This window comes from Meriones unguiculatus, chromosome 16 (genome assembly GCF_030254825.1).
Source record: "Meriones unguiculatus strain TT.TT164.6M chromosome 16, Bangor_MerUng_6.1, whole genome shotgun sequence".
Classification (NCBI taxonomy): domain Eukaryota; kingdom Metazoa; phylum Chordata; class Mammalia; order Rodentia; family Muridae; genus Meriones; species Meriones unguiculatus.
Window position 1 is genome coordinate 9636661 of NC_083363.1, and position 27270 is coordinate 9663930.

At 44.0% G+C, this 27270-nt stretch overlaps 1 protein-coding gene across 3 annotated transcripts in view; it reads right to left on the reverse strand.

Annotated features, from left to right (window-relative positions):
- Positions 1–7406: 7406 nt before the first annotated feature.
- Mcm3ap (minichromosome maintenance complex component 3 associated protein) overlaps positions 7407–27270 on the reverse strand; it is a 46199-nt gene continuing 26335 nt past the window's right edge. For all 3 annotated transcript variants that reach the window (XM_060369326.1, XM_060369327.1, XM_060369325.1), the window contains exons 17-29: positions 25613–25765; positions 22195–22392; positions 21147–21215; positions 20933–21067; positions 18398–18551; positions 17249–17507; positions 16939–17036; positions 15524–15914; positions 14677–14934; positions 13781–13910; positions 11759–11962; positions 10257–10407; positions 7407–7692 (exon numbers count right to left, since the gene is read on the reverse strand). In XM_060369326.1, the coding sequence (XP_060225309.1) occupies positions 7534–7692; positions 10257–10407; positions 11759–11962; positions 13781–13910; positions 14677–14934; positions 15524–15914; positions 16939–17036; positions 17249–17507; positions 18398–18551; positions 20933–21067; positions 21147–21215; positions 22195–22392; positions 25613–25765 (2359 nt within the window). In that variant the 3' untranslated portion in view covers positions 7407–7533. The remainder of the gene's footprint in view (positions 7693–10256; positions 10408–11758; positions 11963–13780; positions 13911–14676; positions 14935–15523; positions 15915–16938; positions 17037–17248; positions 17508–18397; positions 18552–20932; positions 21068–21146; positions 21216–22194; positions 22393–25612; positions 25766–27270) is intronic.

Consider the following 27270-nt stretch of genomic DNA (forward strand, 5'->3'; position numbering starts at 1 on the left):
GGGCAGTGTTCTTGGAAACCAGGCACAGGGTTTTCATAGGAACTGGCTGAAAGGTGAGCAAGGCTAGCATCCTGACTCCCCTCAGAGGGTAGGGCGCCACCTCCCTAGCCACAGAACCGCTCTCAGGGTACCTAGAGCTTGGAGGTCCCACAAGTTAAAGAGGGAAAGGCCTTGATTATGTTTGAAAGTAGAGAGGGAAGCAGGAAAGGCTGTGGTGTACCGGCAGGAATGAATAGTGAGGAGCAACACCTGAACAGAGAAGTAGAGAAGACTTGAGAAGCATTGCCGGCACGCGGGGATGACAGCCAGAGCTATGAACATATAGTTCCAAGAACCTGGGACAGTTTAATATGTCTCCAACTGTCCTACAGAGCACTGACCTCGTTACAACTACCCAAATCAGATAGACTCCTGCACCCCGCCCTCAAAATGCTACGGAGGGGCCGTGGAACCACAAATCAGAGGAGGAAGTAGGAGGCAGAGAACACACACACCTTCCCTCAATGGAATATTGGAATTTTAGATGGCTGGTCAAGAACGCTAACCTCTTTCTAGCCCAGCTTAGAAACTTCTAAAGATGTGGACAAGATGAGGAGACATCTTAACGGAGCTTTGCCTCAGACTATTGATTTGGGGCAGGAGGAATGGTCCAATGCTTACGAGCACCTGCTGATCTCTCAGAGGAGGACCTGGAATTGTTTTCCAGCACCTACATTGTGGCACACAGCCATCTATAGCTCTAGTTCCAAGGAATCAGATGCTCCTTTCTAACCTCCTCAGGCATCAGCATGCACATAATGCCCACACATACATGGCGGTAAAATACTCCTGTGCACATAAAATAAAATGCAAAATACCAAAATAGAAAAGTTAGTTCAAAGGCAAGCAAGAGAGCTGGCTGACTGATTCATAATGACTGCCTTTCCTTTGCATGTCTCAGCTTCTGACCCCGGCAAACCAGTGAAGCCTTTGGGAGCTGACCCACCAAGTCCTGTGTATGCACAGTGAGTCAGTGAAAAGATTCCAAAACGGCTGCCCAAGCAATCCTAGCACACTGGACCCTGTTTGTTCTCCCCAAATCACCAAATTAATCAATGTTTCCCTGGAGAAAAAGAGCTGCAACTTTTTCCAGGGAAGTCCCTCTGTGTTAAAACATGAAACATTGGAAGAAAGAATTCTGGTCTGTATGTGATCCCAGACTTGAAGAATAGTGAAGCTAGATGGGACAGAGATTGGTTGCAAAAGAATTTAGGTTGATATTTTACTGGACTAGACATCTTATGAATAAAGTGATATGCTTTTTAATATCTAAGTAAGAAAAATATAAAATCCATCTGCAAATTCACATAGATAAAAATTTTCCAGAGCAATGTTAAGAAAGAAATATTTGTCTCAACTTGCACTATAAACTAAATACAGAAGACTCTAAAGTTTGGGAGCGGGTGGAGAGATGGCTCAGAGGTTAAGAGCACTGGCTATTCCTCCAAAGGTCCTGAGTTCAATTACTAGCAACCACATGGTGGCTCACAACCATCTAGAATAAAGTTTGGGAGCTGGGCAACTGGGTAGAGAGTGAGATCCCATTGACAAGGAAGGCAATGTAAATGTTATCTCCTTAGCCATGTGAAGATTGGGAGAGCCTTGGTGGCTGACAAAGACCTGGAGCCTTAAGGGTTTCGAGACAGGCCAAGGGGAAAGGCCTTAACTGTGCATAGAAGAAGAAAATATCAGCAGAGCCAATGTCATTTACTAATATAGGTAAAATTTGCTTGGAATTTTCAATTTAAATTGCGAACATGGTTTGACAATTACTAGACATCCAGGTTGAAGTGTGAAGTAGACTGGCATTCAGAAACGAGAACAAGACTAGAGAGGACTCGAGTCATCGGATGGCTTTTGAAACCATGGGGTGAGATAAGATCAACTAGAAACTGAACAGAGAAGTTCTAGTTCTTTAGTCCAGTGAGGAGGAAAACTAAGGGAACAGGGTCAAGGAAGCCAAGAGAAGACTCAGTCTCTACTGAAGTTCTGAAGGGACTACAGAATGGAGCCGATGGTAACTGCTGATTGCTGGTTGTACAAAGGGGAATAATTAGTTTCTGACTGAGGAGCTTTCTTAGGAGACAGAGAGAAAAGGTTAATGACAGGAAAAGAAATTTCTAGTTGAAAACGCCAGGCTGGACATAGACATTGACCTCTGTTTCCTCTCCACATCCTAGTCAAAAGACAAAGACATAAAACCCACAACAAAAGTGAAAAGGCACAGGAGAGAGAGAAGAGGAGCTGGAGGGGAGAGAATGAGGGTGGGTTTAATCCAAACACATTATATGCATGTATGAAGGTCTCAGTTTTAGAAAAGATTTCAAGGATGAAGAGGAAAAATTCTAAGTAGGAAAATTATAAAGGCGAGAGATGGATGGAGGAATGATTGATTCAGCAAACCAGAGAAAACTGAAACCTGTATGTTTAGGTAAAGCCAACAAGAAAATGACAGTTCTTGCCAGTGAACCCTGGAAGTGCAGAAACTGGAAGGAGCAACGAAAAACTTGAAGAAAGATTATTATAGTTTCACTCCTAGATGGAAGCCTAGAACAGCCAAGTAAAGAACAAATAAGAAGCCTGGGAATGAAATATAACTGGGTGTCACCAAAAGCAGAGGGATTGAAAGTCTACACTTGCAGGGAAATCCAGTCCTACCTCTCACATTCCAACAGAGAGCTTAAGATAGGAGTAAACATTTCCCTGAGGCAACTAGCCTGCAAGCCATTGGGCATAGCACAAGATGATTAGAATTCCAGCACTTCGGAGCCTGACATGGGAGAACTGTGATTTTGGCCAGCCAAAGCTTTATAGCAAGACCACCTGAGAGAGAGGGAGAAGGAGAGACAGGGTGATAGACGAGGGTAGGAGGAAGGAGGGAGGGAGGGAGGAAGGGAGGGAGGGAAGGAAGAAAGTGGGCTAATGAAATAGCTCAATCAGTAAGGTACCAGGCTCACAATCTTGAGGACTAGTTTGGATCCCTAGCACCCACATGAAAGCTAAGCAGAGTGAGACTCTGGATTAAACCCACCCTCATTCTCTCCCCTCCAGCTCCTCTTCTCTCTCTCCTGTGCCTTTTCACTTTTGTTGTGGGTTTTATGTCTTTGTCTTTTGACTAGGATGTGGAGAGGAAACAGAGGTCAATGTCTATGTCCAGCCTGGCGTTTTCAACTAGAAATTTCTTTTCCTGTCATTAACCTTTTCTCTCTGTCTCCTAAGAAAGCTCCTCAGTCAGAAACTAGTCGCAGTGCTGGAGGGGCAGAAACAGAACTCACTAGCTCATTAGCCAGCCAGCCCAAAAGAACTGGCAAGCTCTGTGAGAAACCTTGCCTCAAAAAAAGAGAAGGCAAACAATGAAAACCCCAATGCCCACCTCTGAAGGCCATACACATTCAGATGCACACATGTATCCACACATACATATACCCACATGAACATATTCACACACAAAAAGAAGAAAGAAGACCTACAAGCATTGGTAACTGGGATTTAGTAGAAAACTAGAGAGGTCCATCAGCAGGCAGACTGTTCACTGACTCAGAGCACACACGAGCAAGCAGAGGAGGAAAACAGCACAAGGACTGCTCTGCCCATGCATGGACATGAAGCCCAGCAGAACCATCTGATATCTTCACTTCAGCCATCACCTCACTAAACTACAGGAGGAATGCCAAGAAAAAGCTTCCCGGGTAAACCCAAAAAGGTTGTTTAACAGTAGTACAAATTAGGGGGAAGGAACTAATAAAGGGCAGGGAGTGGGCAATTTGAGACTACCATGAATGGAAGTGATGCCATACAGGATCTTAAATTTTAATTTCATCAACGTGTACAATGTACTTTGATCATATTCAGTCCTCACTCTGTTACCCAACTTCTCTAAGTCCATCTGCCACGCCAGGAAGTGATCTTAAAATTTTCAAGAAAAGGCCTGCAAGGAGGCTCAGTAGGTAAAGGCACCTGATGTGCAAGCCTGAGGAAAGAACTGGCTACATAAAGTTGTCCTCTGACCTCCACGCACATTAAGTAACATGCAATGGCCCACACATAATAAACACACACATTCACACACACAATAACTTAAAGTTTTTAAGCCTTTTTTCAAGAAACGAGTGAGAATATAAAGCAATGATTTCCCATCTAAAATGTTATTCTCGCTGAAATATTGAATCAAATATAAGAATAGAAATAAAACCATTTACACTTTAGATGTAAAAGCTCAGATGGCTACTACAGCATGAGTTTCATAAGAGGATGAAAGAGCTAGAGAAGAGGATGATTCAGAACCCAGAAAATGTTCAAGCCATTACAGAGAGACAGGTTTCCCAGAGGGTCATCTTCAAGAGAAAGTGGAAGTAGAATTTTACCTTACAAACTTGACTGTGTAAGATGGACTGAGAGTTTTGGATGAAGTAGTGGCAAGAACATAGGATAAAACAAGGCAGGAAAAGTCAAAACTATACCAAAATGAAATAAAGCCATAAATCAGTTATAGGTTCAGCAGCCAACAGTAAACATAGAGTTATACTGAACTTTGAATTCAGCCAACTTTAAACTGTTTAAGGAGACAGGTAGTAGAGAAAATACAGGTATGTATGTATGTGTGATGTACATTGTAAAGATGGCATGAAAACTAAGTCCTGTCTTTTATTGTAGGAAAACATTGTCACAATTAATTAATCAAGGTTAAGGAGTGACAGCAAGGAGCCTGCAGGCTGCCTCAGCAGACACAAATGCATGCCACAAACCGGAAAACCTTAGGTTGATTTCAGATCTTACGTGGTAGGAGAAAACTGCAAGTTTCCCCTGACTTCTGCATTTGAGTACTTGATCCCCTGTTGGCGGAATTGTTTGGAAAGGATCAGGAGATGTGGCCTTGTTGCAAAAGGTACGTCACTGAGAAGTGGGGGGGTGGTGAGCTTTCAAAAGATCATTCCCAGTTAGCTCTGTCTCCTGCTTGTGGGTCAAGATGTAAGCGCTCAGCTACTGCTCCTGCACTATGCCTGCCCGCCTGCCGCCATGTTCCCTACTATAATGCCATGGAGTCCAGCTCTCTAAAACACCCCAAATAAATGCCTGTGTCAGGGTGCCTTATTACAGCAATAAAAAAGTAACACACACAAAAAATAAATGTTTAAAATATTACATCAAATCTTTATTTATAAACAGTAAACCACTAAGGAGAAAAACTTGAGATGTCTCAGTAGGTAAAAGCACTTGCTACACAAACAACCTTCAAATCCACACGAAGCAGAAAGCAGAGGTCTGCCCCTGTAACCCTGGCTCTCCTGAAATTGGAAATGGAGAGAAGAATTGGCTGGGAAGGACTGGAGAGGTTAAGAGCACTAGCTGCTCTTCCAGGTGACCTGGTTTTGAGCCTACATCAGGTGGTGGCTTATAACCACATATACCTCCAGTTCCAGGGGATAGGACACCCTCTTCTGGCCTCTGTGGGCACAAGGCATGCACATGGTACATAGGTATACATGCAGGCAAAACACTCACACATCTAAAGTGAAATAAATCTTTGGCTGGGAGTTGAAGGGTCGGTTAGCCTGGGATATACTGTCCAGCCCCTGTCTCAACAAGGATGGAAGGAGAACGGACTCCTGAAAGTTGTCCTCCAAGCCCATCATGGCTGAATGAATACATGTGTGCACACAGAGAAAGAAGAGGGAGAGGAAGATATTTCTGCCAGCAACATGGCTCAGTGTGTAAAATGCTTCCCTCAAAGCCTAATGATCTGAGTTCAGTTCCCATATGCTGAAATCCCAACACTCTGTAAGGCAGAGGCACGCAGATCTCTGCGAGTTCAAGGCCAGCCTGGTCTATAAAGTGAGTCCAGGACAGCCAAGGCTACCCAGAGAAACCCTGTCTCAGAAAAAGAAAAAATGTTTAATAAAAAAAAAAAAGTTATAAAGCCTAAAGATGTAGTGTATTTGGGAGAAAATGACTTGCTGGTGGTTTTGATGATGGTTAAGATTTCTTAGTGCTTTTCTTTTTTCCCAGAGAACTAAGCAAGACCCAGGTATTGTGGTAGTTACATCATCTATGTTAGAGGTTTGAAGAGAACTAGAGATATTAAATACTCTTCTTGAATAGAATCTGGAGCTACAGGATGGTAATCTGGAAATGCTTAGTGCACACTTTCAGGAAGGTGATCATACCAAACATTGCTAAGTTTATTAATAATTCCTTCCCTTCCTTGCAAAGCGCCATTTTATTTCTTGATGTGTATGGCTGTTTTCATTCAGGTAGTGTACCACATGCATGTATGGTGCCTGCAGAGGTCAAAAGAGGATGTCAGGTCTTCTAGAACTGGACTTCCAAATGGTTGTAAGCCACCATGTGGGTGCTCAAAACCAAAACCAGATCTTCTGTAAGAACAATAGTGTTCTTAAATGAAAAGCCATTTCTCCAACCTGTTCCACATGTTATTTCTTAAGAGAAAATAGGACCAGGTCCTATTTTGCCTAATGTTTTTCTACAAATAATTCCCATGGCCCTCTGAATGTAGTCAGCTTGCTGACCTGTTCCTTTCATTTGGCTGGCAGAGGCTTTCATTGTGCCCCCTCAAAACAATCTGTCCACAGTGAATTATCTGTAACCACATACATCTTCAGAGATGTGCGTACGTATGTACGTATGTGTCTGTTGGCTCTCCTGCCAACAGAGTGAGGACCCCATGCCTTACCTTGTCTTGCATTTCTGCTATCTAGCACATCAGGGACAATGAGTTTACTAAGAGGATGAATCATCTATTACAAACAGTACAAGCAGTCAATGGATTACCGAGGGAGAATTAGCTTTCTCTAAGAAGTAGACCTCCAATAGGTTCTCCAATCCCATATGGTCAGCCCTAAACTCATAAACATATAAGCAACATTAAACAGACTCAGTATTGTATTCTAACAACAATTATAGAAGAACAGGTCATGAATCCAAGAGTGTGGCAGGAGAGAAGGGTAGAAATGATATAAATATACTTGTACATAAAATTCCCAAAATATATATGTATAGAAAACCAGAAACTTGGAGGCTGAAAAGATGGCTCAGAGGTTAAGAGCACTGGCTGCTCTTCCAAAGGTCCTGAGTTCAATTCCCAGCAACCACATGGTGGCTCACAAGCATGTATAATAAGATCTGATGCCCTCTTCTGGCGCACAGGTGCACACACAGGTAGAACACTACATAATAAATAAATCTTAAAAAAACAAATACAAAAAAAAAAAAAAACATTAAAAAAGAAAACCAGGAAGTTGTAAAAACTCCCTCCCTCCGTATTTTGCCTAGTGAGGGAAGGATGGTCTAAAGCAAATACTATTAAAGACATCACACAGCCTTTCATAAAAAACAAAAGAACAAGGATATGGGATGATTCAAATAGTTTATTTGCACAATCAATAGTCACATTTACAACAGCGCATCAAGCATCTGAACATAATTTGAATAAAAACAAACTATTATGAAGAAGAAACACTTCCGATGACAGGCTGTTCATATGTCTACCATGTCCAGCAGTGCAGAGAGATGGAGCTCAGAGGCAATGTCTTCTTCCCTTGAACTTCGTATCAGCCTTTCCAAGTGCTTCAGCCTTTCAGTCAGAGATGTGTCTGACACCTCTGAGAGCCGCAACTTCTCTCCTGCCCTTGCATTCTAGTTAATAAAGAAGAAGCCAAAGTAATTCCCTGTGAAGGCCTGACATCTGATTCACGTTCAGATCTTCTAGCGCCTATCAGACTCAACAGAACCCTCCCTTGGTATCCATCCCACATCGCTCCAGCCTCCCCTACCACACATACAGAGCCAGTATTCTATGGACTGGAATTGCTTAGCCAGGCTCCAAGCTGGGCTCATTTGTTGACTTTACATATAATCAATTCTACAGTGAAAACTCTTGTACATTAAATTTTGTTAACTATCTGGCAATTTCTTTAAGAAAGAATTAGTCAATAAAAATTTGGGGGGAGTGGAGTGGAGCTGAGAAAGGATGGAATGTAGTTTGGAATAGCCTCACTTGCTATGTAGTAGAAGCCTGCCTTGAACTGCTCTGCTTCCCTCTCCTCGGTGCTGGGGTTACACATGTACACCACCACGCCTCGCAGTAATCCAAACAGAATATTTTAAAGTATTAAGCAAATGTATAAATGAAAACAGAATGTACTCTTAGTTCACCCTCCTTCCTTCCTGAGAGGCTTCCTAAGCCACTCCAGAAACACTCCCTTGTCTGTCAGCATGTCCCTTCAGTTAAACTGCTTCTGCTTCCTTAGCCACCAAGACAAAACATAGAGACGGTTTGAAAAACATCTATTTTAGGGTAAAATTTCCTTCTGTGAGCTCACCTTCTTCATTTATTTATTTTCTTTGGAGAAGTTAATCCCAAGATTTAGTCTGGTCAATGTCAAGGTCAGGAAGTTATGTGGTCCCACAGACAAGATCTACTGTTCATACCTGTACTGGTTGTTTTGATTTTTTTTTGGGGGGGGGGCTGTTACTGTTGTTTTTTCTAAAACAGGGTTTCTCTGTGTAGCGCTGGCTATTCTGGAACTTGTGTAGACCAGGCTGGCCTCAAACTCTAGATTTGCCTGCCTCTGCCTCCCGAGTGCTGGGATTAAAGGCGTGTGGCACCACTGCCTGGCTGTGCTGGTTAGGTTTAAGCTAGTGTTGTTATAGAAGAGGGAACCTCAACTGAGAAAATGCCCTGAAAGACTGGCCTGTGGTACATTTTCTTGATTGATGTGGGAGGGCTCAGCCCATTGTGGACGGTGCTTTCCCTAGGTTGGTGGTCCTGGGTTCCATAAGAAACCATGGGGAGTAAGCCATGGGAGCAAGCCAGTAAGAAGCACCCCTTCGTGGCCTCTGCATCAGCTCCTGCCTCCAAGTTCCTGCCCTATTTGTGTTCCTATCCTGACTTCTTTGGATGATGGGCTACAAACAGAAGGGAAAATAAACTCTTTCCTCCCTAAGTTGCTTATACTCATGGTGTTTTAAGATAGCAATAGAAACCCTAATTAAGTAACTGGTTACCGACCCTGGGGTATCACTGCGGCAGACCTGACCATGTATTTTTGGAGTAATCTGGAACTGTGGGCTAGAAAAGCCTCTGAGTGTTCAGAGTTTAACGAGCTGTGTGGGAATTAGACAACAATGCTGCGAGTAGTGCACATACTGGAGGTCTAGCTTGTGATGTTTGAGAGGGAAGTTTGTAGGACCCTCAAGTATTCCATTAGAGGTGTTTGTATAGTAAAACCTTTGCTTTGCTGAGATAATTGATACTGGTCAGGTGGGGGCTGAGGAATCTGCCATGACTAAGAAGAGACCAGCAGCACTGGGGTGAAATTGTCTGGGAAGTGTTTACTCAGGGTCAGCACACAGAAGCTGTGGTCCAGAGGGAGCTGAAGCTGTATCTCATATTGGCATCTGAACTTGCTAGTGTAAGACTGGTTTTAAAGGCATTTTGGAGTCATAAAGAGTAGCTGAGGCTTGGCATCATGAGAGGCCAGGCCATTGATGCTTTCAACTGCAGTAGAAGGCTCAGGATTGAAGGGGTCCTGGTGAGATAATGCTTGGTACCATGTACCAGGGGCAGAGTCCCTGAAGAAAGCCCAAGAGAAGTTACTATGAAAGAGCAGCCCATCTGCAGTGGAGACTCAAGCACTGTGAAGATGCTGGTATCATGGATGGCCACCAGGGACAGCAGCAGCTGTGGAGTGGAGCCAGTCTAAACCGAGAAGACATGTGCTGTAGACCGCTGCCCAGATGATCGCGAGTGACGCCAGAAGTCTGATACCAAACTACACTGTTGGACTCTGGGTTCACTCGATTTGATTATGACTGTGCCCTTATTCTTCCTTCTTGGAATAAGGAAGGATGTAACATTTTTTTTATTACAAGTGCCCACAGTTCAGAGACTACCTTTCAAAGAGACTTTGGATATTTTACAAAGATTCTAGACATTTTCTAGAGCCTTTGGATATTTTAAAGAGAACTTACTGCGCTTTTAAAATGGTTTTTGCTTTGTTCATTTTTTTCATTTTGCTTTGTTTTTCATTTTTTGAGACAGGGTTTCTCTGTGTAGCCCTGGCTGTCCTGGTACTCACTGTGTAGACCAGGCTAACCACACACTCATGGATTGCTGGGGTTAAAGATGTGGTCCACTGAGGCTGGACCACATTCACTCAGTCTTTAATTCTGGAAAAGCCAAATGTACTAGTTCTCACCTGAGGACTTGTAGATTTTTTCACCACAGTCTGAGCTCTGATAGTATCAGGAAAAGCCACCAGGGTCTGAGGAAGATAGAGAGGAAGGCAGGCTGACTCTGTGAGCGCCGGGGGGTCTTGAGATAACCACTGCTGAAGCTGATCTTCAAACCTGGAATAGCATGAGATCCCAAGGTGAGAAACAGAGCCCCGAGAGCAGAACCTCAGCCACCGCTGGTTTCACTCCTAATTTAACGTGGTGTTCTGTGTGCCCATGCATACATATGGATGCGGATGGCCACGGGGAGGGCCACTGTGGAATTCCTGGGTTTATTACAAGTTGATAGTATTTAACTATCCATGAACCTGGATGAAATTACAGAGAAGAAGGTAGCACATAAGAAGCAGGAATGAAGTCCAGAGAGTAGGTCTGGCTGCTAAAGATAAACAGGGAAATCCTTGAACGGGACTAGAAACAAGGGTGAAAAGCTAGGATATGATCACCAACACAGACAAGGGCTCATGACCAAATTCAAGTGTGCAGGCTGCAAAAGACAAAAGAGACAGAGTGATGACTAACCCAGGTGTTTCTGAGGAGTGTTGCTATAAAATGAGAAGCCTGGAGTGGTGACGGGAGAGAAGAATGAAGTCACATCAGGAAGGCGTGTCTGCATGTCAGCAGGCTTGTGTGCCAACATGCATGATCTAGGGGAGGGAGGAGCACCGTCTCCAGAGAGCCCTGTGGGTGGAGTGCCGTGAGCAGGCTGAAGGTCAAATTGCAATCCAGAGGGAGAGCTGACCTTACGTACAAAATGGATGCTCCCCTCTAGCATCAGGGGGAGGGGCAAAGCAGGGGAGAGTAGGTACTCAGCGCTGGAAGGTGTGGCAGGGCAAGGCAGGGGTGGTAGAAGACAACCTTCTTCTATCTTCCCAGTTCTATTTCTCGGTAGAAATGACCAGAGGAGGAAGTACACATGAAGGGAAGGGAAGTCAGGTCTGCAGAGGAGGGTCTGTCCCAGCTCCTGCCCACCTAGTCAGTAACAACCCACTGGAGCCTCGGGCTCCCCAGGGCCAAGGAGCAGGGCCAGCCACGGTGGATTAAGCTACGGAGACCTAGCTGCACACATTTCACCTAGAAAACTCATCATAGACTTAAAATAATGAGCAATGAAACCAATTTCAAATGATAAAACCTTAGAAACATCCTGTCTAGAGCACAGTCTGTCTTGTAAGAGCTTATACTTTAAAAAATATTTTTAGTTATGTATAGGTGTTCATGTGTGTTTACATCCAAGTATGTGCACATGGGTGCTCACAGAGTCCAGAGCCCCAAGCTTATACTTTATAAATGGCCAACTTGCCTGCCTGCCTTCCTTTCTCCCCTCAGCCCCTCTCACTGTAACCCTTGCCAGCCCGGCTGCCTCCCTCCTCTCTACCACTGGCTGTCTTGGCTTAACTGAGCCCCAGTCAGTCTCCCTCTCCTACAGGAAGTAGCAGGAATGACAAGAAGGGGACAGACGCACCTCTTGCTCTCTTCCTTCTCCTCCAGCAGACTGCTGGACAGACACTGTGCCAGGAGCTCTTCTGCAGAAGCCCCTCGCATCAGATCCTCCGTGCTCAGAGTCCCCTCTCGGCCATTCTCCTCATTCTTCTTCCCTTTGTGGTGCACATGAAGCAATGGAGGGGGAAAGCTGCTTGTAGAAGGATGAGAAGACTTTATCCCCGAACTGTAAGTACAAGTGTGGGGGAAGGTCAGGGAAGATGGAGGGAAGAGGGCAGTGCAAAGCACAGACATAGCCGGACGAGTGCTCACTCTGAATGAAAGCCTCAAGCTCCACGTACTCTACTGGGCACTTTATGCTCATGTAGGCCCTGAGTCTGACTCCCGACTTCCCTCAAGTCGGAATACGGCAACAAGAGAAGGCAGCCCTCCTACAGTGGTTCTCATGCACATCAAGAGACACTGTTGGCCAGGCATGATGGCATGTCCATTTAATCCCAACATTCAAGAAGCAGAGGCAGAGAAAGACAGAGTTCTGTGACTTCAAAGCCAGCCTGATCTAATAGTGAGTTCCAGGCCAGCTGAAGATAGAGCAAAACCCTGTCACAAACATGAGGGAGACAGGGAGACAGGAAGACAGACAGACAGACAGACAGACACCGTTGCTTCCAAAAGTTCCACTATCTAGAAACACTGGGCTCCCAGGGCTTTGTTTCATGTATCAGTCTGTCTCTGTTTCTCTCTCTGTCTTTGTGTGTGTGTGTGTGTGTGTGTGGACTTCAAGGACACTAAGCAATAGCAGTGACCACAATAGCAGCACAGACTGGTCCTGGCATTCATGCCTAATGTTTTAATAAAGAACATGATTTTGTTGTTGTTGTTGCCTTTATTTTACTGGGGTGTTTGTTTTGTTAGATTTGTGGTGGATAGCTGTGATGGTCAGTTTTAACTGTCAGCGTGAAACAATTCAGAATCCTCTGGGAAGAAAGTCTCGGTGAGGGGCTGTCTTGATCAAGGGGGCCTGAAGACATGTCTGTGGGGACTGTCTGATCACATCCGTAGCCGCGGAAGAGTCAACCCACCATGTGCGGCACCGATATCTACTGAGGGAACTGAGCATGCGTGCATTCACTTGTTGCTCTTGGCTGTGACCAGCTGTTTCAAGTCCTGCTCTCACTTCCCCACAGTGATAAGTAGTAACCTGGAACAGTAAGCTAAAATAAACGCTTTTCCCAGGTTTCTTCTGTCAGAGTATTTTACCACAGCGATAGAAAGAAACTGAGACAGAAGCCTAGTATCATGGTGCACGTGTAGACGCCAGAGAACAATTTTGTGGAGTTTAAGCTTTAAGTAGATACCAGGGTTCAAACTCAGGGTTGCCAGGCTTGAACAGCAACCTGCTGAGCCATCTCTCCTACCCTGTGTTTAACTTTTAAACAGTTCATTTTGGGGACTGCAGAGATGAGTCAGCAGTTGACAGCAATGGCTGCTCTTCCAGAGGAGCCTATTGCCAGCACCTGAATGCAGGCTCACAACTGTCTGTAACGCCAGTTCGAGGGAATACAAACGTGGCACACAAGCGCTGCGTTGACATACACCTAGGCAAATCACCATATATACAAAAGAAATACAAATTTTACAAAACTATTTCAACACTGAAATGGCCACCTGTCTTTCTGTTGTAGTTGTAGCAGCAATTCTATCAATAGATTTCTCCTGCTGATGGTGTTTATCCTGGGAGAACAGCTACTGGGGAATGGCTTTAGCTGTGTGAGACCATGCATTCTAAGGCATCATTTGAACTAGGTTTATGGGATGAGAATCCAGCATTTTTATCTGCCTTCCCCAATTAGGGTTGACCCGAATTCATCCGCTAAGTGGAGGGAGATGCCTGTAGCTGCTCTAAATAGTGCCTGTGTGTAGAAATGACTTGTGCTTTTGCAGGCTTATCAGAACTGGTCCATAACAGGAGAGGTGTAGTGTCCCGGATGTGGTACAGTACAGTTGAGAACAGTGACAGAAACACACTGAACCTGAACCTCACCGTCCTTGACTCAGCTGAAGGTCCCTCTGTGTCTGCATTCTGGCTTGTTCCCATGACAAGGGAACATCGTATTTTTTTAAACGATTTTTGAAAAAATATACACATATCTGACCATCTTCACTCAGCGCCTCTGAAAAAACAGTACAAGAACAAATGTTTTAAAATTATACATACGAACAGCAACAGATGAGCACTTGGTATTTGCTTACACCCACCTACTTAAGGACACACCTGACGACAGTAACTTCCGTGCTTGAATGGGACATGCGTTCATAGGGACTGTGGAAGGGATGGGTGTAGCTCTCAGAGCCACAGAATCCCCCTCAGAGCCAACCAAGAAGCCTGTTCAGGAGCCAACAGGGAGTCCTGTTCTCCTAGAACTTTCTTTTGTTGGTTTGGTTTTTCAAGACAGAGTTTCTCTGTATAGCCTTGACTGTCCTGGAACTTGCTCTGTAGACAAGGCGGTCCTTGAACTCAAGAGAGTGTTCCTGCCTCTGCCACCCAAGTGCTGGGATTAAAGGCCTGTGCCACCAGCCCCGGGCCTTGTTTTGTTTTCTGATACAGGGTCTCTCTGTGTAGTCCTGGCTGTCCTTTAACCAAGAGCCTCTTGAGTGATGGGATTAAAGACATGGACCACCATGCCCAGTTGAACCTTACCTCTTCCCAAAGTTTATAAGACTTTCCTGGTCTAATTTTAACAAAAGAGGGGAGATGGGGTTTTTGTTTATTTGTTTGTTTGGCTTGCCAGAACTACACAATGAAACCCTATTAAAAAAAAAAAAACAACAAAACAACTATTTAACCAACCAAGTGAAAACCCACCTCCCCTCTCCTGTGAAGATTAGACTAGGACAGTCTCAAGAGGACCCAGCCCTCAAGGGCTGAGCGGCAACTACCTGATGTGATGGGGAGCCTGGGGGGTATCCAGTCGCTCAGCTTGTGATTGATGCATAAGGTGATGATGTCATCCCATGGGATATCAGCAACGGAAGGCCCTGACTCCTGGCCTGTAGAGAGGCTCTTGCTCTTCCACTTTTGGTATGTTTTGCACAGTAGGTTCTCCACCTGGGACTGGAGGACAGGCTGTGTCTGGCGTGAGCTGGGAATCTGGGAGGTATACTGAATGACCATTGAACATACAGGGAGCCAGGGTGCTGCAGAGAAAGGTTTGACCAAGAGTCAGTGAACATGAAATATTAATGCTCTTTTTCCTTAGCAGAGAGCTACTGTGTAGTTAAGAAATATAGAGAACATGTATGTAAGGCCACAAGCTCTGCCAGTTAGTAAGCAAGCTCCCTTCTGGTGCCATTAATATAGGAAAGAGCAGCTCCTGCAGCACCAGGTTGAGACATCTATAGCACACAGCCCATACACCGCATCGGCACAGGAGGCGCAGCTAGGCTTTAAAGGAACATTAACATAAGCTAGCACTCAAGTGCTGACCCCAGCAGGGTCAGCAGCTCAGAGACAGTCACATAAGCCTCATGCTTCTCAGCTAGCCCATCTCTTCTCGTAAGTGGGACTGTGGGACAGTCTCAGGACTGTCTCGGGGAAAGGATAACAGCTCCAACTCCATGGAGTATTGTCTCCTTCTAACCCAGAAATTCAAAGGTGGGTATAGGTAGGTACACAGTGGAGGTGAACTGTGGACTTCACATTGAAACTCAGCACCTGGTATAGTGTCTTTAAAACAAAGAGAACAGGAGGCTAGCCCTCCACTCCTCCCTTAGAGTGGGCACGTACCCCCTGGAGGTGGAAGATCCATCTGTGGAAGCTGGAACCCAAGTACAGCTTGCTTCAGCCAAGCTAGATGCTCTGGTGAGTTCCACTGCAGGTGAGGAAGCAGCTGGCTGCCCCCTACCTCAGAGAATTCTGTGACAGGCCAGGAGATGTCACACAGCTGCTCAGAAGACACCACAGAGGCTAGGAACTGCAGCACACTATTGAACAACTCAATAATGGCACTAGGCTCCTGGGATGGCAGGCCACCCTGGCGCCTCTCTCTTCTGTCGTGGAAAAACCGACCGCTGAACTCACGGCTGATCCCATCCTCAATGTACTGAATAAGGGTCTGGCAGCAAAGGTCTAGAGCTTGAGGGCATCGGGAAACCAGCCACTGGACTGCTCCAGACACCTGAAGAATAAGACAACGGGGAGAGATCTAGTCACATAATTCACAATCATTTTAAAAAGTAGTTTTCCAAAGGGGCTTAGCACTCTTCCCATGGCTGTATTAGGAAGACGCACCAAGAACAAAATCTCAGTCACTGCAGGACAGAGCACAAGGCCTCTGCACTTGAGTTTAGGTTTCTAGAGCCCTGGAGCTCTGCCTCTCAAAGGTAATCAAGACGGTCCCATGGGTCTGATCCAACTAATAAGCAGGGCCTGCCAAGCCCTTCTGGAAGGATCTGGGTCCTCATGAAATCTTCCTCACCGCCCACTAAGGCAGAGCCACACCATCTTCTTCCTAGAACTAGTGGCTTCTCTGCTGCCAGGACGCTCCACACCCTGCAATCACCTCTTCCCGTAGAGTTTTTGTTTTTGTTTTGTTTCCATATAGCGCTGGAGATATAACTTAGGACACTGTATATGTCAAGTGGGTGTGTACCAATGAACTACCTCCTCGGGCAATATAGTTACTTTTACTAATCCCTACACTTCTTTTCCTAAATCATTTTCAGCAGACCTTTTCAGGAAATCTTAGGTAATATTATTTCTTTAGTTTCCAAGAGCAATCATTCTAAGAAATAACTAGGTAAACCTGACATTCAGATATAAGATGTAAATGGTCATTTTAAATTCATAAAGGCAAAGCCAAAAATTTCATGTGTGTAATTTAATATATTACTGAAGCATAACTAAGGCCATTTTCAAATTTTTTTATTCCTGCCTGTATCTGTAGAAAGTTATATATATGTATAAAACATAAAATGGGAGTCACTAATATGCGCAGGACATGGTAATGCATGCCTATAATCTATGCAGAAGAGGCAGAGGCAGCATCGGTTCTAGCTTACCTAGAGGCCAGTGTGCCTTCATAATACTCTGCCTCAAAACCAACCATACAACCACAACAAACACCTATATAAAACTCAAGCTAGATCAGAAGAGAAAAAAACAAAGTATCTTAAAAGACCTTTAAAAATGAGAAACTTTACCTTGACAGTGCCTTGTAAATCATTAACCGAATCCGGAATCTCAACAACAATGTAATCTGAAATCAGCTTGGCTGAAACCAACTCCTGTAAAGTCAGGCCTGTAAGAGAAACAGAGGAAGGTTGCATGTAACAACGTTAGTTGGCACAGGTGACACATCCCAATGCTAGTCTTGGCCCTCCATGCAGTGGACAGAACAAATAAGGTTCTAACCCCAAAAGTTCCCAACACTGTACTGCCTGCCATCCATCAAACTCAAGCTCCACCCACTTAATATCCTGCTGGCTCATGAATGAGGTTTCCTTCACAAACCATCCTCTACTTCTTTCCCCATGGAATCTCCTCTGCAGCTGGGCACGAGAACCACCAGAGGAAGTGCAGGCTGGAAGGGCTTGGCCTGAAGGAGCTGCTTGAGCTGCAGCACAGCTGAAAGCCAGTACAAATCCTCCTCTGCCACATCTTCACTCTTCACTTTGGGAGGAAGCAGCAGCATGAGCCCACTAGCTCCCAACAGGTCCTTCCGTGTCTCCACAGCATCAAGGGCACTGTCACTAAGGGTGCCATGGGCCACCTGCAACAAAACCAGACATCAGGATGAATGTTCCAGAGCGCAAGACAGAGGAAACAGTCTGCCTCAGCAAGAACGACTAAAGCGGTCCATTCACCATACATTCACTGTGCGCTGGAGAGTCCTTCAAAGACAAGGCTGGACCAGGCATGGTGGCAAATGCTTTTGATCCCAGCGCTCAGGAAGCAGAGGCAAGTGGATCTCTGTGAGTTTGAGGTCAGCATGATCTAAATAGTGAGTTCTAGAACAGCCAGAACTATATAGTGAAACACTGTCTCAAAAAACAAAAACAAAAACAAACAAACAAACAACAAGACACAGTTGGGCCAGCCCTCCATGAGACCATAGATTCCTGTAAGAAACTGCCCTGTCAACAGATACAAAAACCTACAGCTACCCTGAACAGAGCTTAGGCCAACTCTAAGGACCTTATTCAGGGACAGTCAGTCTGTCTGAATATGTCTGAAGAAAGTTCCCAACACAAAAGAGACCCAGAGAAGATAGCTGAAGCTCTTAACATACAGATACTTAGAACCAAAAGCACCAGGTCCTGTAGAGGCTGTGCTAAGATTACCTTTCAGAATACAGTACAAAGAAACAAGAAGACACAGGGTAGAAAGATAATGTTCAGAAGATCAATTCATGTGGCTTAACATCTGGTCTAATAAGAAGGTAAAGGACAGAAGAACAGTTATCACGGGGAAGATTAGAAGAGGAAGGGAATGATATGGAGGGGAAGGAAGGACCATGCGTGGGGAGGGAGGAAATAGAACTAGTACAAATCATTGATACTTATTTACAAAAATGTTACAATACACCCCATCATTTCAGTAATGTCTGAATGCGAGAAAATGAAACCATGAAGATAAATACTTGAAGGGATTGTCACTCACCTTTATACACACATTGACGGAAACTATTTGGTCCCCTTTACTACTGAGTGCATTAAAAACTGTGAGTGTCTGGATATCACCGGAATTATTGCGTGTGTCATCCACCAAGCTGTCATCTCCTGTGAACTTGACCTTTAACCAATTTTCTAGTATTCTACAGGTAAAAAAAAAAAATTTCAAAGGAAAGTCTAATTTTAAAATGAACTACAGAAATATTCAGGAAACAAATGAAATACTGTATGGATACAGGGTCACAGACACTAAATTTTATGGTGAAGCTTACCTATACAAAACAGGTTATTATTTTAAAATGGAGTTAGGTCCTCTACCAAGTTACTTATTTGAGTAACTAGAAAGGACAATCATGCTGGCTAATTCTAATGTGATTTAAAACCGTGAACCAAAAAGGGACCTGAGCAATAGAAATCTCCCTGGAGTTAAAATACCCATTTCAGCCAGGCATGGTGGTGCACAACTGCCTTTAATCCCAGCAGCTGGGGGGCAGGGGCAGCTGGATTTCTGTGAGTTTGGGGCCAGCATGATCTGTATAGCAAGTTCCAGGCCACTCAGGGTACATAGTGAGACCTTGTCTCAAAAAACTACCACCACCATCACCAAACTATTTTATAAAGCCAAACTTCTCACACTGGGCCAGTAAGACATCTCAGCAGATAAAGACGCTTGCTGCCAAGCCGCCAACCTAAGAACCCAAAGATGTAGGCAGTGGTTCTGAACCTGGGGGTTGCAACCCCTTTCACAGGGGTCGCCTAAGACCATCAGAAAACACATTTACATTGCAATCCATAACAGTAGCAAATTAGTTATGGAGTAGCAACAAAAATGATTGTATGGTTAAGGGGTCACCACAATGTTAAGAACTGTCTTAAAGGGTCACAGTGTTAGGAAGGTTGAGAACTACTGGTATAAGGAGAGATCAGATTTCTGCAAGTTTGTCCTCTGATCTCCACACAGGTATACATACAAAAAACAAGCGAATATTCCTCTGGGATAGAGAGATGGCTCAGCAGTTAAGAGCACTGGCTGCTCTTACAAGAAATCTGGGTTCAACTCCCAGAAAACACACGGCAGCTAACTCTAGTTCCAGAGGATTTGATGCCTTCTTCTGGTCTCTGTGGACACTGCAAACACAATCTGCACAGATCCACACATTGGCCAAATAGCCACCATACACATGAAAAAAAATTCTCCTGCCGAGTCTTTAAGAACTGCTATGTGGCATACATTTCCTAAGGGACTCAGAAAACCAGATGATTGCTATTTTATGAAATGTATCATTCAATTACTTTTAAAATGACACAACTATTTCATTGTTCAACTGTCCTATGAGATTGAGCCTCATGGTTTCCTTATTCCCTTTCCTTAGCTAAGTCCCAACAGTAACTGTTTAAAAGTAATGTATTCAGAGAACTTGGAGTCACTATGTAAAATCAGGCACTTGTGCACTGACTTACACATAGAGTTACATAACGCAGCAATTCTATTCCTAAGTACGTAAGAGAATTTAAGTGGAAACTCAAATGGCTATCAACTTGTAAGATAAATAAAATGAGATACTTTCTTACTTTGTAACATAGATGAGATTAGATAATATGCTACAAGACTACGTATTTACATATGACCCCATGTACATAAGACATCCACATTAGGCACATCTATAAACATTAGCGGGAGATTTGTAGTTCCCAGGAGCTGGGGTTAGAGAAGAATGGAGACTACTAATTAACACGGGCTTTATATTTAGAGAAAAAAAATTGCTCTAGACTCAGATAAAGGTGATGGTTGTAAAACCCTATGAATAATCACTGGGAATAAAGTTTATAATATATGAGTGACATTCCAATAAAGCTACTAGAGGAAAAGTAGCTGGAGGGTTGTTTGTTCTGTTTTGGAATTGTCTATGCGAGTATGTACACACAGTGACATGTATTTGTGCACACACACATGTGGAAGGAAGAAGTCAAACTCGGCGTCACTCCTCAAGGTCCTCCCACATTCTTTTTTGAGACAGGGATTTTCAGCACGGGCTGGGGTAACTGTGCTGTCTCCGCCTTGCAGTGCTGAGATTACAAGAGTATGACTACCGAGCTTTTTTACATGAAGCCTCGTAGTGAACTCAGGTACTCATGCAACGCACATTTCAGTTGAGCTATCTCCACAGCCTCCAGATTTGGTGTTTTTTTAGAGACAAGGTCTCTTTATTCTATAGCCCAGGCTGACTTCAAACTCATGGCAATTCTCCTGTCTCAGCCTTCAGAGTGGTAGGATTATGGGCATAAGCCACTCTATATCAGCATCATAGTTGCTTTAAGATTATAGTTTCTGGAAATTATTTAATTACAGAAAATAGTATCTTATCATTTTTTAATTTTTTTAAAATGCCCATTTTTTTTTCACCTAAGGGAAACAGACAAAGTGTAGCAGACAAAGTATAAACTAATCCCTTCCAAAATGTTAAATAAATAGAAGTCCTTTCCCAGACCAGCATCCATACTCTCCATACAGGAAACTTCTGACCTGCCAGGACTCTCTGGAGTCTGCTCTTCTCCATTAGGCAGCACCAGCACCAGTTTCCAAAATATGTGCTCATGCTTCACAGGGAGGTGCTCAGCCACGAAGGACGGCAGGTCCAGAGGTGCCCACGCAGCATTACTGGAAGGGGCAGATCACACGGGTGAGCCACTGTACAGTCCCCAAGCAGGAACGAATACAGACAGTGAGACGGACAGACCTCAGCAGCTGCTGGTGGAAGTGCTGAACCTTCATCTGGTGAGCTGCCTTGTTTCTAAGCTGCCTCAACCTACACAGAATAAAAAAGAAAGACACCAGGACTGTAAGAGGCTACTTTCAGCCCACAGGAAGATTTTAGTAGTTTTACTTCCCCCAGATCCAGGAACGGATTACATTTTGAGTGACTGGCCAAATGGATCCCATAGGCCTCCCCTCAAACATTACAGGCTTCTACAGACTTCTACAGGTTGGTAGAATCAATGAAGATTGACGCTGAGAAGGAAAGCCAGGATTGGGAAGGGAATGTCACAAGAAACTATGACTTCGGGAAATCAGACCATGGCACAACAGCCATGGGTTAGAGTAAAGACCCTAATCCCTGTCCTCAAGAGTATGAGCCAGACCACCATACGCATTTACATATAGCACACAGAGATGACCAAGGGATCTGGTGAACCACATAAAACCTTAGGAGAAGATGCTCAGAGAGAACATCCCGTGATGACCAGAAGAAACATAACCACATCAGGGTATGCCTATAGTACCTCCATATTGTCTCCTTAGGGCCTGCCCTAAGAAGGGTGGCAGGATGCCTATGAAAGCCCTTAAAACAACACTGATACTGGGCCTGCAGAGACAGGATGGCTATGACTGAACAATTTGAGCCTCAGGAACTAGACTGCTCAGGGAGACTGGGAGGAACGGCAGGGAGGGCCTGGCTGAGAGAGACACAGAAAGAAGGGACACTGTTAGAGAAGGCAGAAGGAAGTGCAATGGGAGCAGGGTCTAGAAGCAGAGAGTTGGGGCAGACTTAGGAATGTCAGGGTCCACCAACAGAACCCGAGCCTTTCGAGGTCATGCAAAATTTGAGCCTCTGTTCCGGTGGTGGACACATCATGCAGTCACAACTGTAGGAAACACAACCTTCAAGACGCACTCCCATGTCTGCCCTTCCTTTCCGGCTCCACCCACCTTCATCCATAACTACATCAAGTCTAACTCATGCTGAAATGAATTGGAGCCCTGAGGACATGCCGCTGAGCACTGACCTGGTACAGGAAATGCCCAATTTCCCTGCATGGCCCAGGTCCAAGAGGCCCTTGGTCAGGTTCTCCTCAGCAATGGGGCACTCTGCACTGGGCACTAACGCCTGCAGCCGGCCATTCACGTCCACACAGCACGGTGCTGCAGGGAAGGCCCGCATCTGACGCCGGAGCTTCTTCCGGGCTGCAACAGCTTCCCTCCACCTGGAGGCCAAACCAGCATATCGTTATTGAATGGCTTCTTTAAGGCTCTTTCCATTGGGAGGAATTCAAAGCCTGGTAAAGTTATATGGAAATGTGGTTTTTGTTTGTTACATTATTTTTAATAATTTATTTTATTTTTATGTGTATGAGTGTGGACACGTGTGCATCTTGTGCATGACTAGGGATGGTTGTGAGCCACCATGTGGGTACTGGGAACTGAACACAGGTCCTCTGCAAGAACAGCCAATGTTTTTAACCACTGAGCCATCTCTCCATCTTGGAAATGTGGTTTTGACAACCTATTTAAGCTTTTTTCAGTGAGAGTGCTTAAAATGAAAATTAATCTCAGTTAAAATGTGGGCATGATAAAAAACCAAAGCAGTGAGCAATGAAACCGCCAGACTGCGGTACAAACACTGAGTTATCTCTAAAAACTAATCTGGACACAAATTTAATATATATAGTTACCACTTAGCCCAGCAAACAGAACAGCATGCATGTGAACAGACGTGTAAAAAACGTTAATACAAGAGGCCGCTAAAGCACTGTCACGGCCACAGAGAAGGCCATGTGAGAGTCAATTCAGTCACTTAAGACATAAACACTCCCACAATGGCCCACTACAACACTGTTATTAATAGGAACAGGGAGAAACTGACTGCTACAAAGGTTGGGCATCCACTGTTTCTTTTTTTTAAAAGATGATTTACTTATTTTTATGTGCATTGAGGTTTTGCCTACATCTATATCATATCCCCTGGAACTGAAGTTACAGACAGTTGTGAACTGCCATGTGGGTGCTGGGAATTGAACCCAGGTCCTCTGGAAGAACAGCTGGTGCTCTTGTCTGCTGAGCCGTCGCTCCAGCTCCGAGACTCTGGAAAATGAGGTGTCTAGAAGGGCATGAGTAGCTGCTACTTCTGGAGAATGGACAGGGGTCTTCCCAGGAAGTTTTCTCCTGGATGTGTTTCTTTTCATAGTGTTGCCAGTGTCAAGGACATTAGCAATTACTTTAGGTTTCACTATAAAATGAGTCGCCACCCACACCTAAGTGAAGAGTGTATGTACAAACACCCGGTGCCCCTACACGTGAGAAGCCACAGCTGGAAACAACCTCGCTGCCATCACGCTGAGACTCTGCTCCGTATTCTCTCCTCTCTTTAGTGCCATGACTACAAACAGTCCACTCTGTTTAGTTTGAATAGGATTCAAACTAACATATTTGCATATATTTCTCCATAAACTGTTGATTTTCTACTATGGAGAAACAAACTTCATAGCTGGACTTAAATTTTTTTTAACCTTATAACATTATAAAAGTGATAGGAATTCAGTAAAAAAAAAAAATTGAATTTCAACTTTAATTTCCTAGATTAAGATTTCTCAAACTTTTTCATTTATAATCTCTTTTTCACCCAAGAAATTTGTACATATCTCCTGGTATATAGGTATATAAAATAAACATTTATTGATAATAAATTATAAAGAAATTTACTTAAAACAATTCTTTGATATATATAATTCTAACATTCATTGAATATGAAAGCAAATTCGTGTCCTTGTATCCTAAGGACAATAATATGCTTGTTTGTCTAACACAACACAGCCCAAAGTTGTATCAATTTGGTAGGTGCTGAGGGATAGTAAGAAAATATGGAGACTCTGGAGTTTTTCAGAGGGCTAGAGAGACAGCTCAGCAGTTAAGAGCACTGGCTGCTCTTCCAGAGGACTGGTGTTCAAGTCTCAGCACCCCCACAGCAGCTCACAACAGTCTATAATAAAAGGAGGCCTTTTCTAAACTATTCATTGTCTACAGGCATATGACAAACAGACACATGCAAGCCAAACACCCCCACACATAAAATAGTAAATAAGTCTTTCAAAAAAATAAGATACTGCTTATTTCATTAAACTCTTCTATTTTTATACTATAGCTTTGTACAAGAAGGGCACTTTGGGTCCTAATATATAAGAGTCTTGAGTCTCAGACAATGTTCACTGGCATGACGCATGGCAATGGAAAATCCACATGCTGTATATTCTGAACCAAATCTACAGAGAAGTGTCACAAGGCAAAGGAGTGAGTTATGCCAAGAATCAGCTCATCACCTATTTGATTTTGAACTGATTTTTGGTCATTGCACATTTATCACTATCATCATTTTATGTGTTTGCAACCCTCACAGCCAGTTATGCAACCCCACATCTAAGAAGTTTTGTCCTAGACTTATGATATGCTATACAATACTTTCACAACATCATGAGAAATCCTTGTAGAAATAGCTACTATGCAGCAAGCCAAGAAAGCAACCACTCAACACTGTTTCATGTGTTATGTTGCTAAGCTATGGTGCCGGGAAAGTCAGGGGTGGTAAATGCATTTTCATCTCACAGTGAGTTTACCATGACATAACTCCATCATCAAAAATATCAGTACCGGGGGCTGGAGAGTTAGTGCTGCAGTTAAGAGTACTTGTTGCTCTTAGAGAGGAATGAGGTTCAGTTCCTAGCATTGTGGCGGCTCACAACTGTCTATAACTCTAGTTCCAGCAGATGTGACACTCTATTTTGACCTCCTCAGGCACTAGACATACATGTGGTACACATACATACATGCAGACAAAGCATTGTATACATAAAAAATAAAATAAATCTAAAAAATAAGTGTTTTTGTTTTTGCTTTTAATCAGAATACCAATACTTATGTTTGGGAGATTGATCCATGTTAGTGAAGCCATCCATGATCTATTTGCTAAAGGTATTCACAGACACTTCCCTGTGTCTAGTTCAGCCAATAAACAGCAACAAATCTATAAATAAATATCTGTTCAAATACAGGACAACCATCCTCACCCTAATCAAATGACTTCAGAACATAAAACATGCATGTATGACCAACTGTTTCTGAAAGTCTACTTCAGATATGCATCCTTACAAAATAAGCATCACTGGCTAAGGGAATTGATAACTCACATATAATGAACCCAACGGCCTGGCATGGTGGTACACACCTTTAATCCTAGCACTTGGGAAGCAGAGGCAGGGGGATTTCTTGTGAGTTCAAGGCCAGTCTGGCCTACAAAGTGAGTCCGGGACAGCCAGGACTACACAGAGAAACCCTATCTTGAAAAACCAAAAATTAAGCGAACAAACAAATAATGAACCTGATAAAAGGCTTCCAAGTAGGTGAACTTTATCTCTAAGAACTCACAGAACTCACCGTTGTAGATATTTGCAGAAGCACTGGAGTTCCTGGAGTGTCTCTTTCGCAGTCTGGAAAATCTCCTCAGCAAGAAAAGCGTCCTCCAGGTGTGCACAGACAGCCTGACAGCAGCGGGCTATGCGGGCCTTCTGGTCTGTCTCTACTGCACTCCTAAGATTCAGAGTAATCAGCACAGAGGCAGCTGCACCAAGGGCCACTGGTGCACAAGGGCCTGCTTTAAAAACGCACCAGTCTGAGCTGGGGGCATGGTAGAGCGTCTCTCCTAGTTAGTTCTGTGCCGCTTGACACGGCTAAAGTAAGGGAAGAGAAACCTCAAGCGAGACAATGCCTCCATCATATTGACCATAGGCAAGTTTGTAGGGCATTTTCTTGATTAATGATTGATGAGAGAGGGCATAACCAGATGGGGTTGGTGCCACCACTGTGCAAATAGTTTCGGGGTATAAGAAAGTAGGCTGATCAAAGCAGGAGAAACAAGCCAACACATAGTGTTTCTCCATGGCTCTGCTTCAGTTCCTGCCTACAGGTTCCTGCCTTGAGTTCTTGTCCTGACTTCCTTCAATAATGAGCTGTGATATAGCAGGGTAAGCCAAAAAAACCCTTTCCTGTCCAAGTTGCTTTCAGTCATGGTCTTTATCACAGCAATGAAAACCAAAGTAGGACCGTATCTGCATGGCATGTGCAAGGCGCTAGTTTTGATTGCTGTACCCAACCCAGAAAAAGGGCAGTCTGTTCTCATATGGAAACATAATTAACATTTTCACTTTAAGGGAAAGTTTAAGACTTTTATTTTTTACTTAAAAGCAGACACTTGGAAAGATTAGAGAAAGATGTCATAGATGGTGCCAGATCAAGTTCAGACAGGCCACTATAACAATCCAGAAATAACCCTATAACTCACAAGGCATGACAGCCTATGCAAATGTTCCAAATACCCAGGAACCTGAGGTGAGAGTACCACTTGAACCCAGTAGCTGAATTAGCATTAGTTCAAGAGCCTAAAGCCTACACATACTTTATTTACTTGGCAGAAGGGAGGATTCGGGTGCATGTGGGTACATGTGGAGGTTACGGGACAATGTCTGGAAGTCAGTTCTCTATTTTACTACCCGGGTTCTGAAGAATGAATTCAGGACATGGAATCGGCAATACATGCCTTTGCATTTTTATTTTTACATGACCACTGAGACAACTCCAAAGTCTCGCCAGCAACATGTAGTATCTAGACTTAGATGTACCTTACACACATGATAAACACTAGTAGCTAATAGGAATGGCTTCCTCTAGTCAGCCCTTAGATGAATCAGTATCTCAGCCTTTTCTCTTTTTGACAGAGACTCTCACCAGTTAACCCCAGTAACTTAAAACTTGCTTTACAGCTGGAGTTCAAACCTGTGGCTCTCCTCCCTCATCTCACAAGTACTGGGATGACAGGCATGTATCGCTGTATCCAGACACAAAAGAAACATTATATGATGCACGTACGTATGCCACATATATGTGGGAGCCTAAAGAGGCCAGAAAAGGATATCTGAGCCCCTGGAGCTGGAGTGACGAGTGACTGTAAGCATCCGATATAGGCACTGGGACCTAAACTTGGGTCCTCTAGAAGAACAGCAAGAACTTTTAATCACTAAGCCATCTCTCTCGCCCAA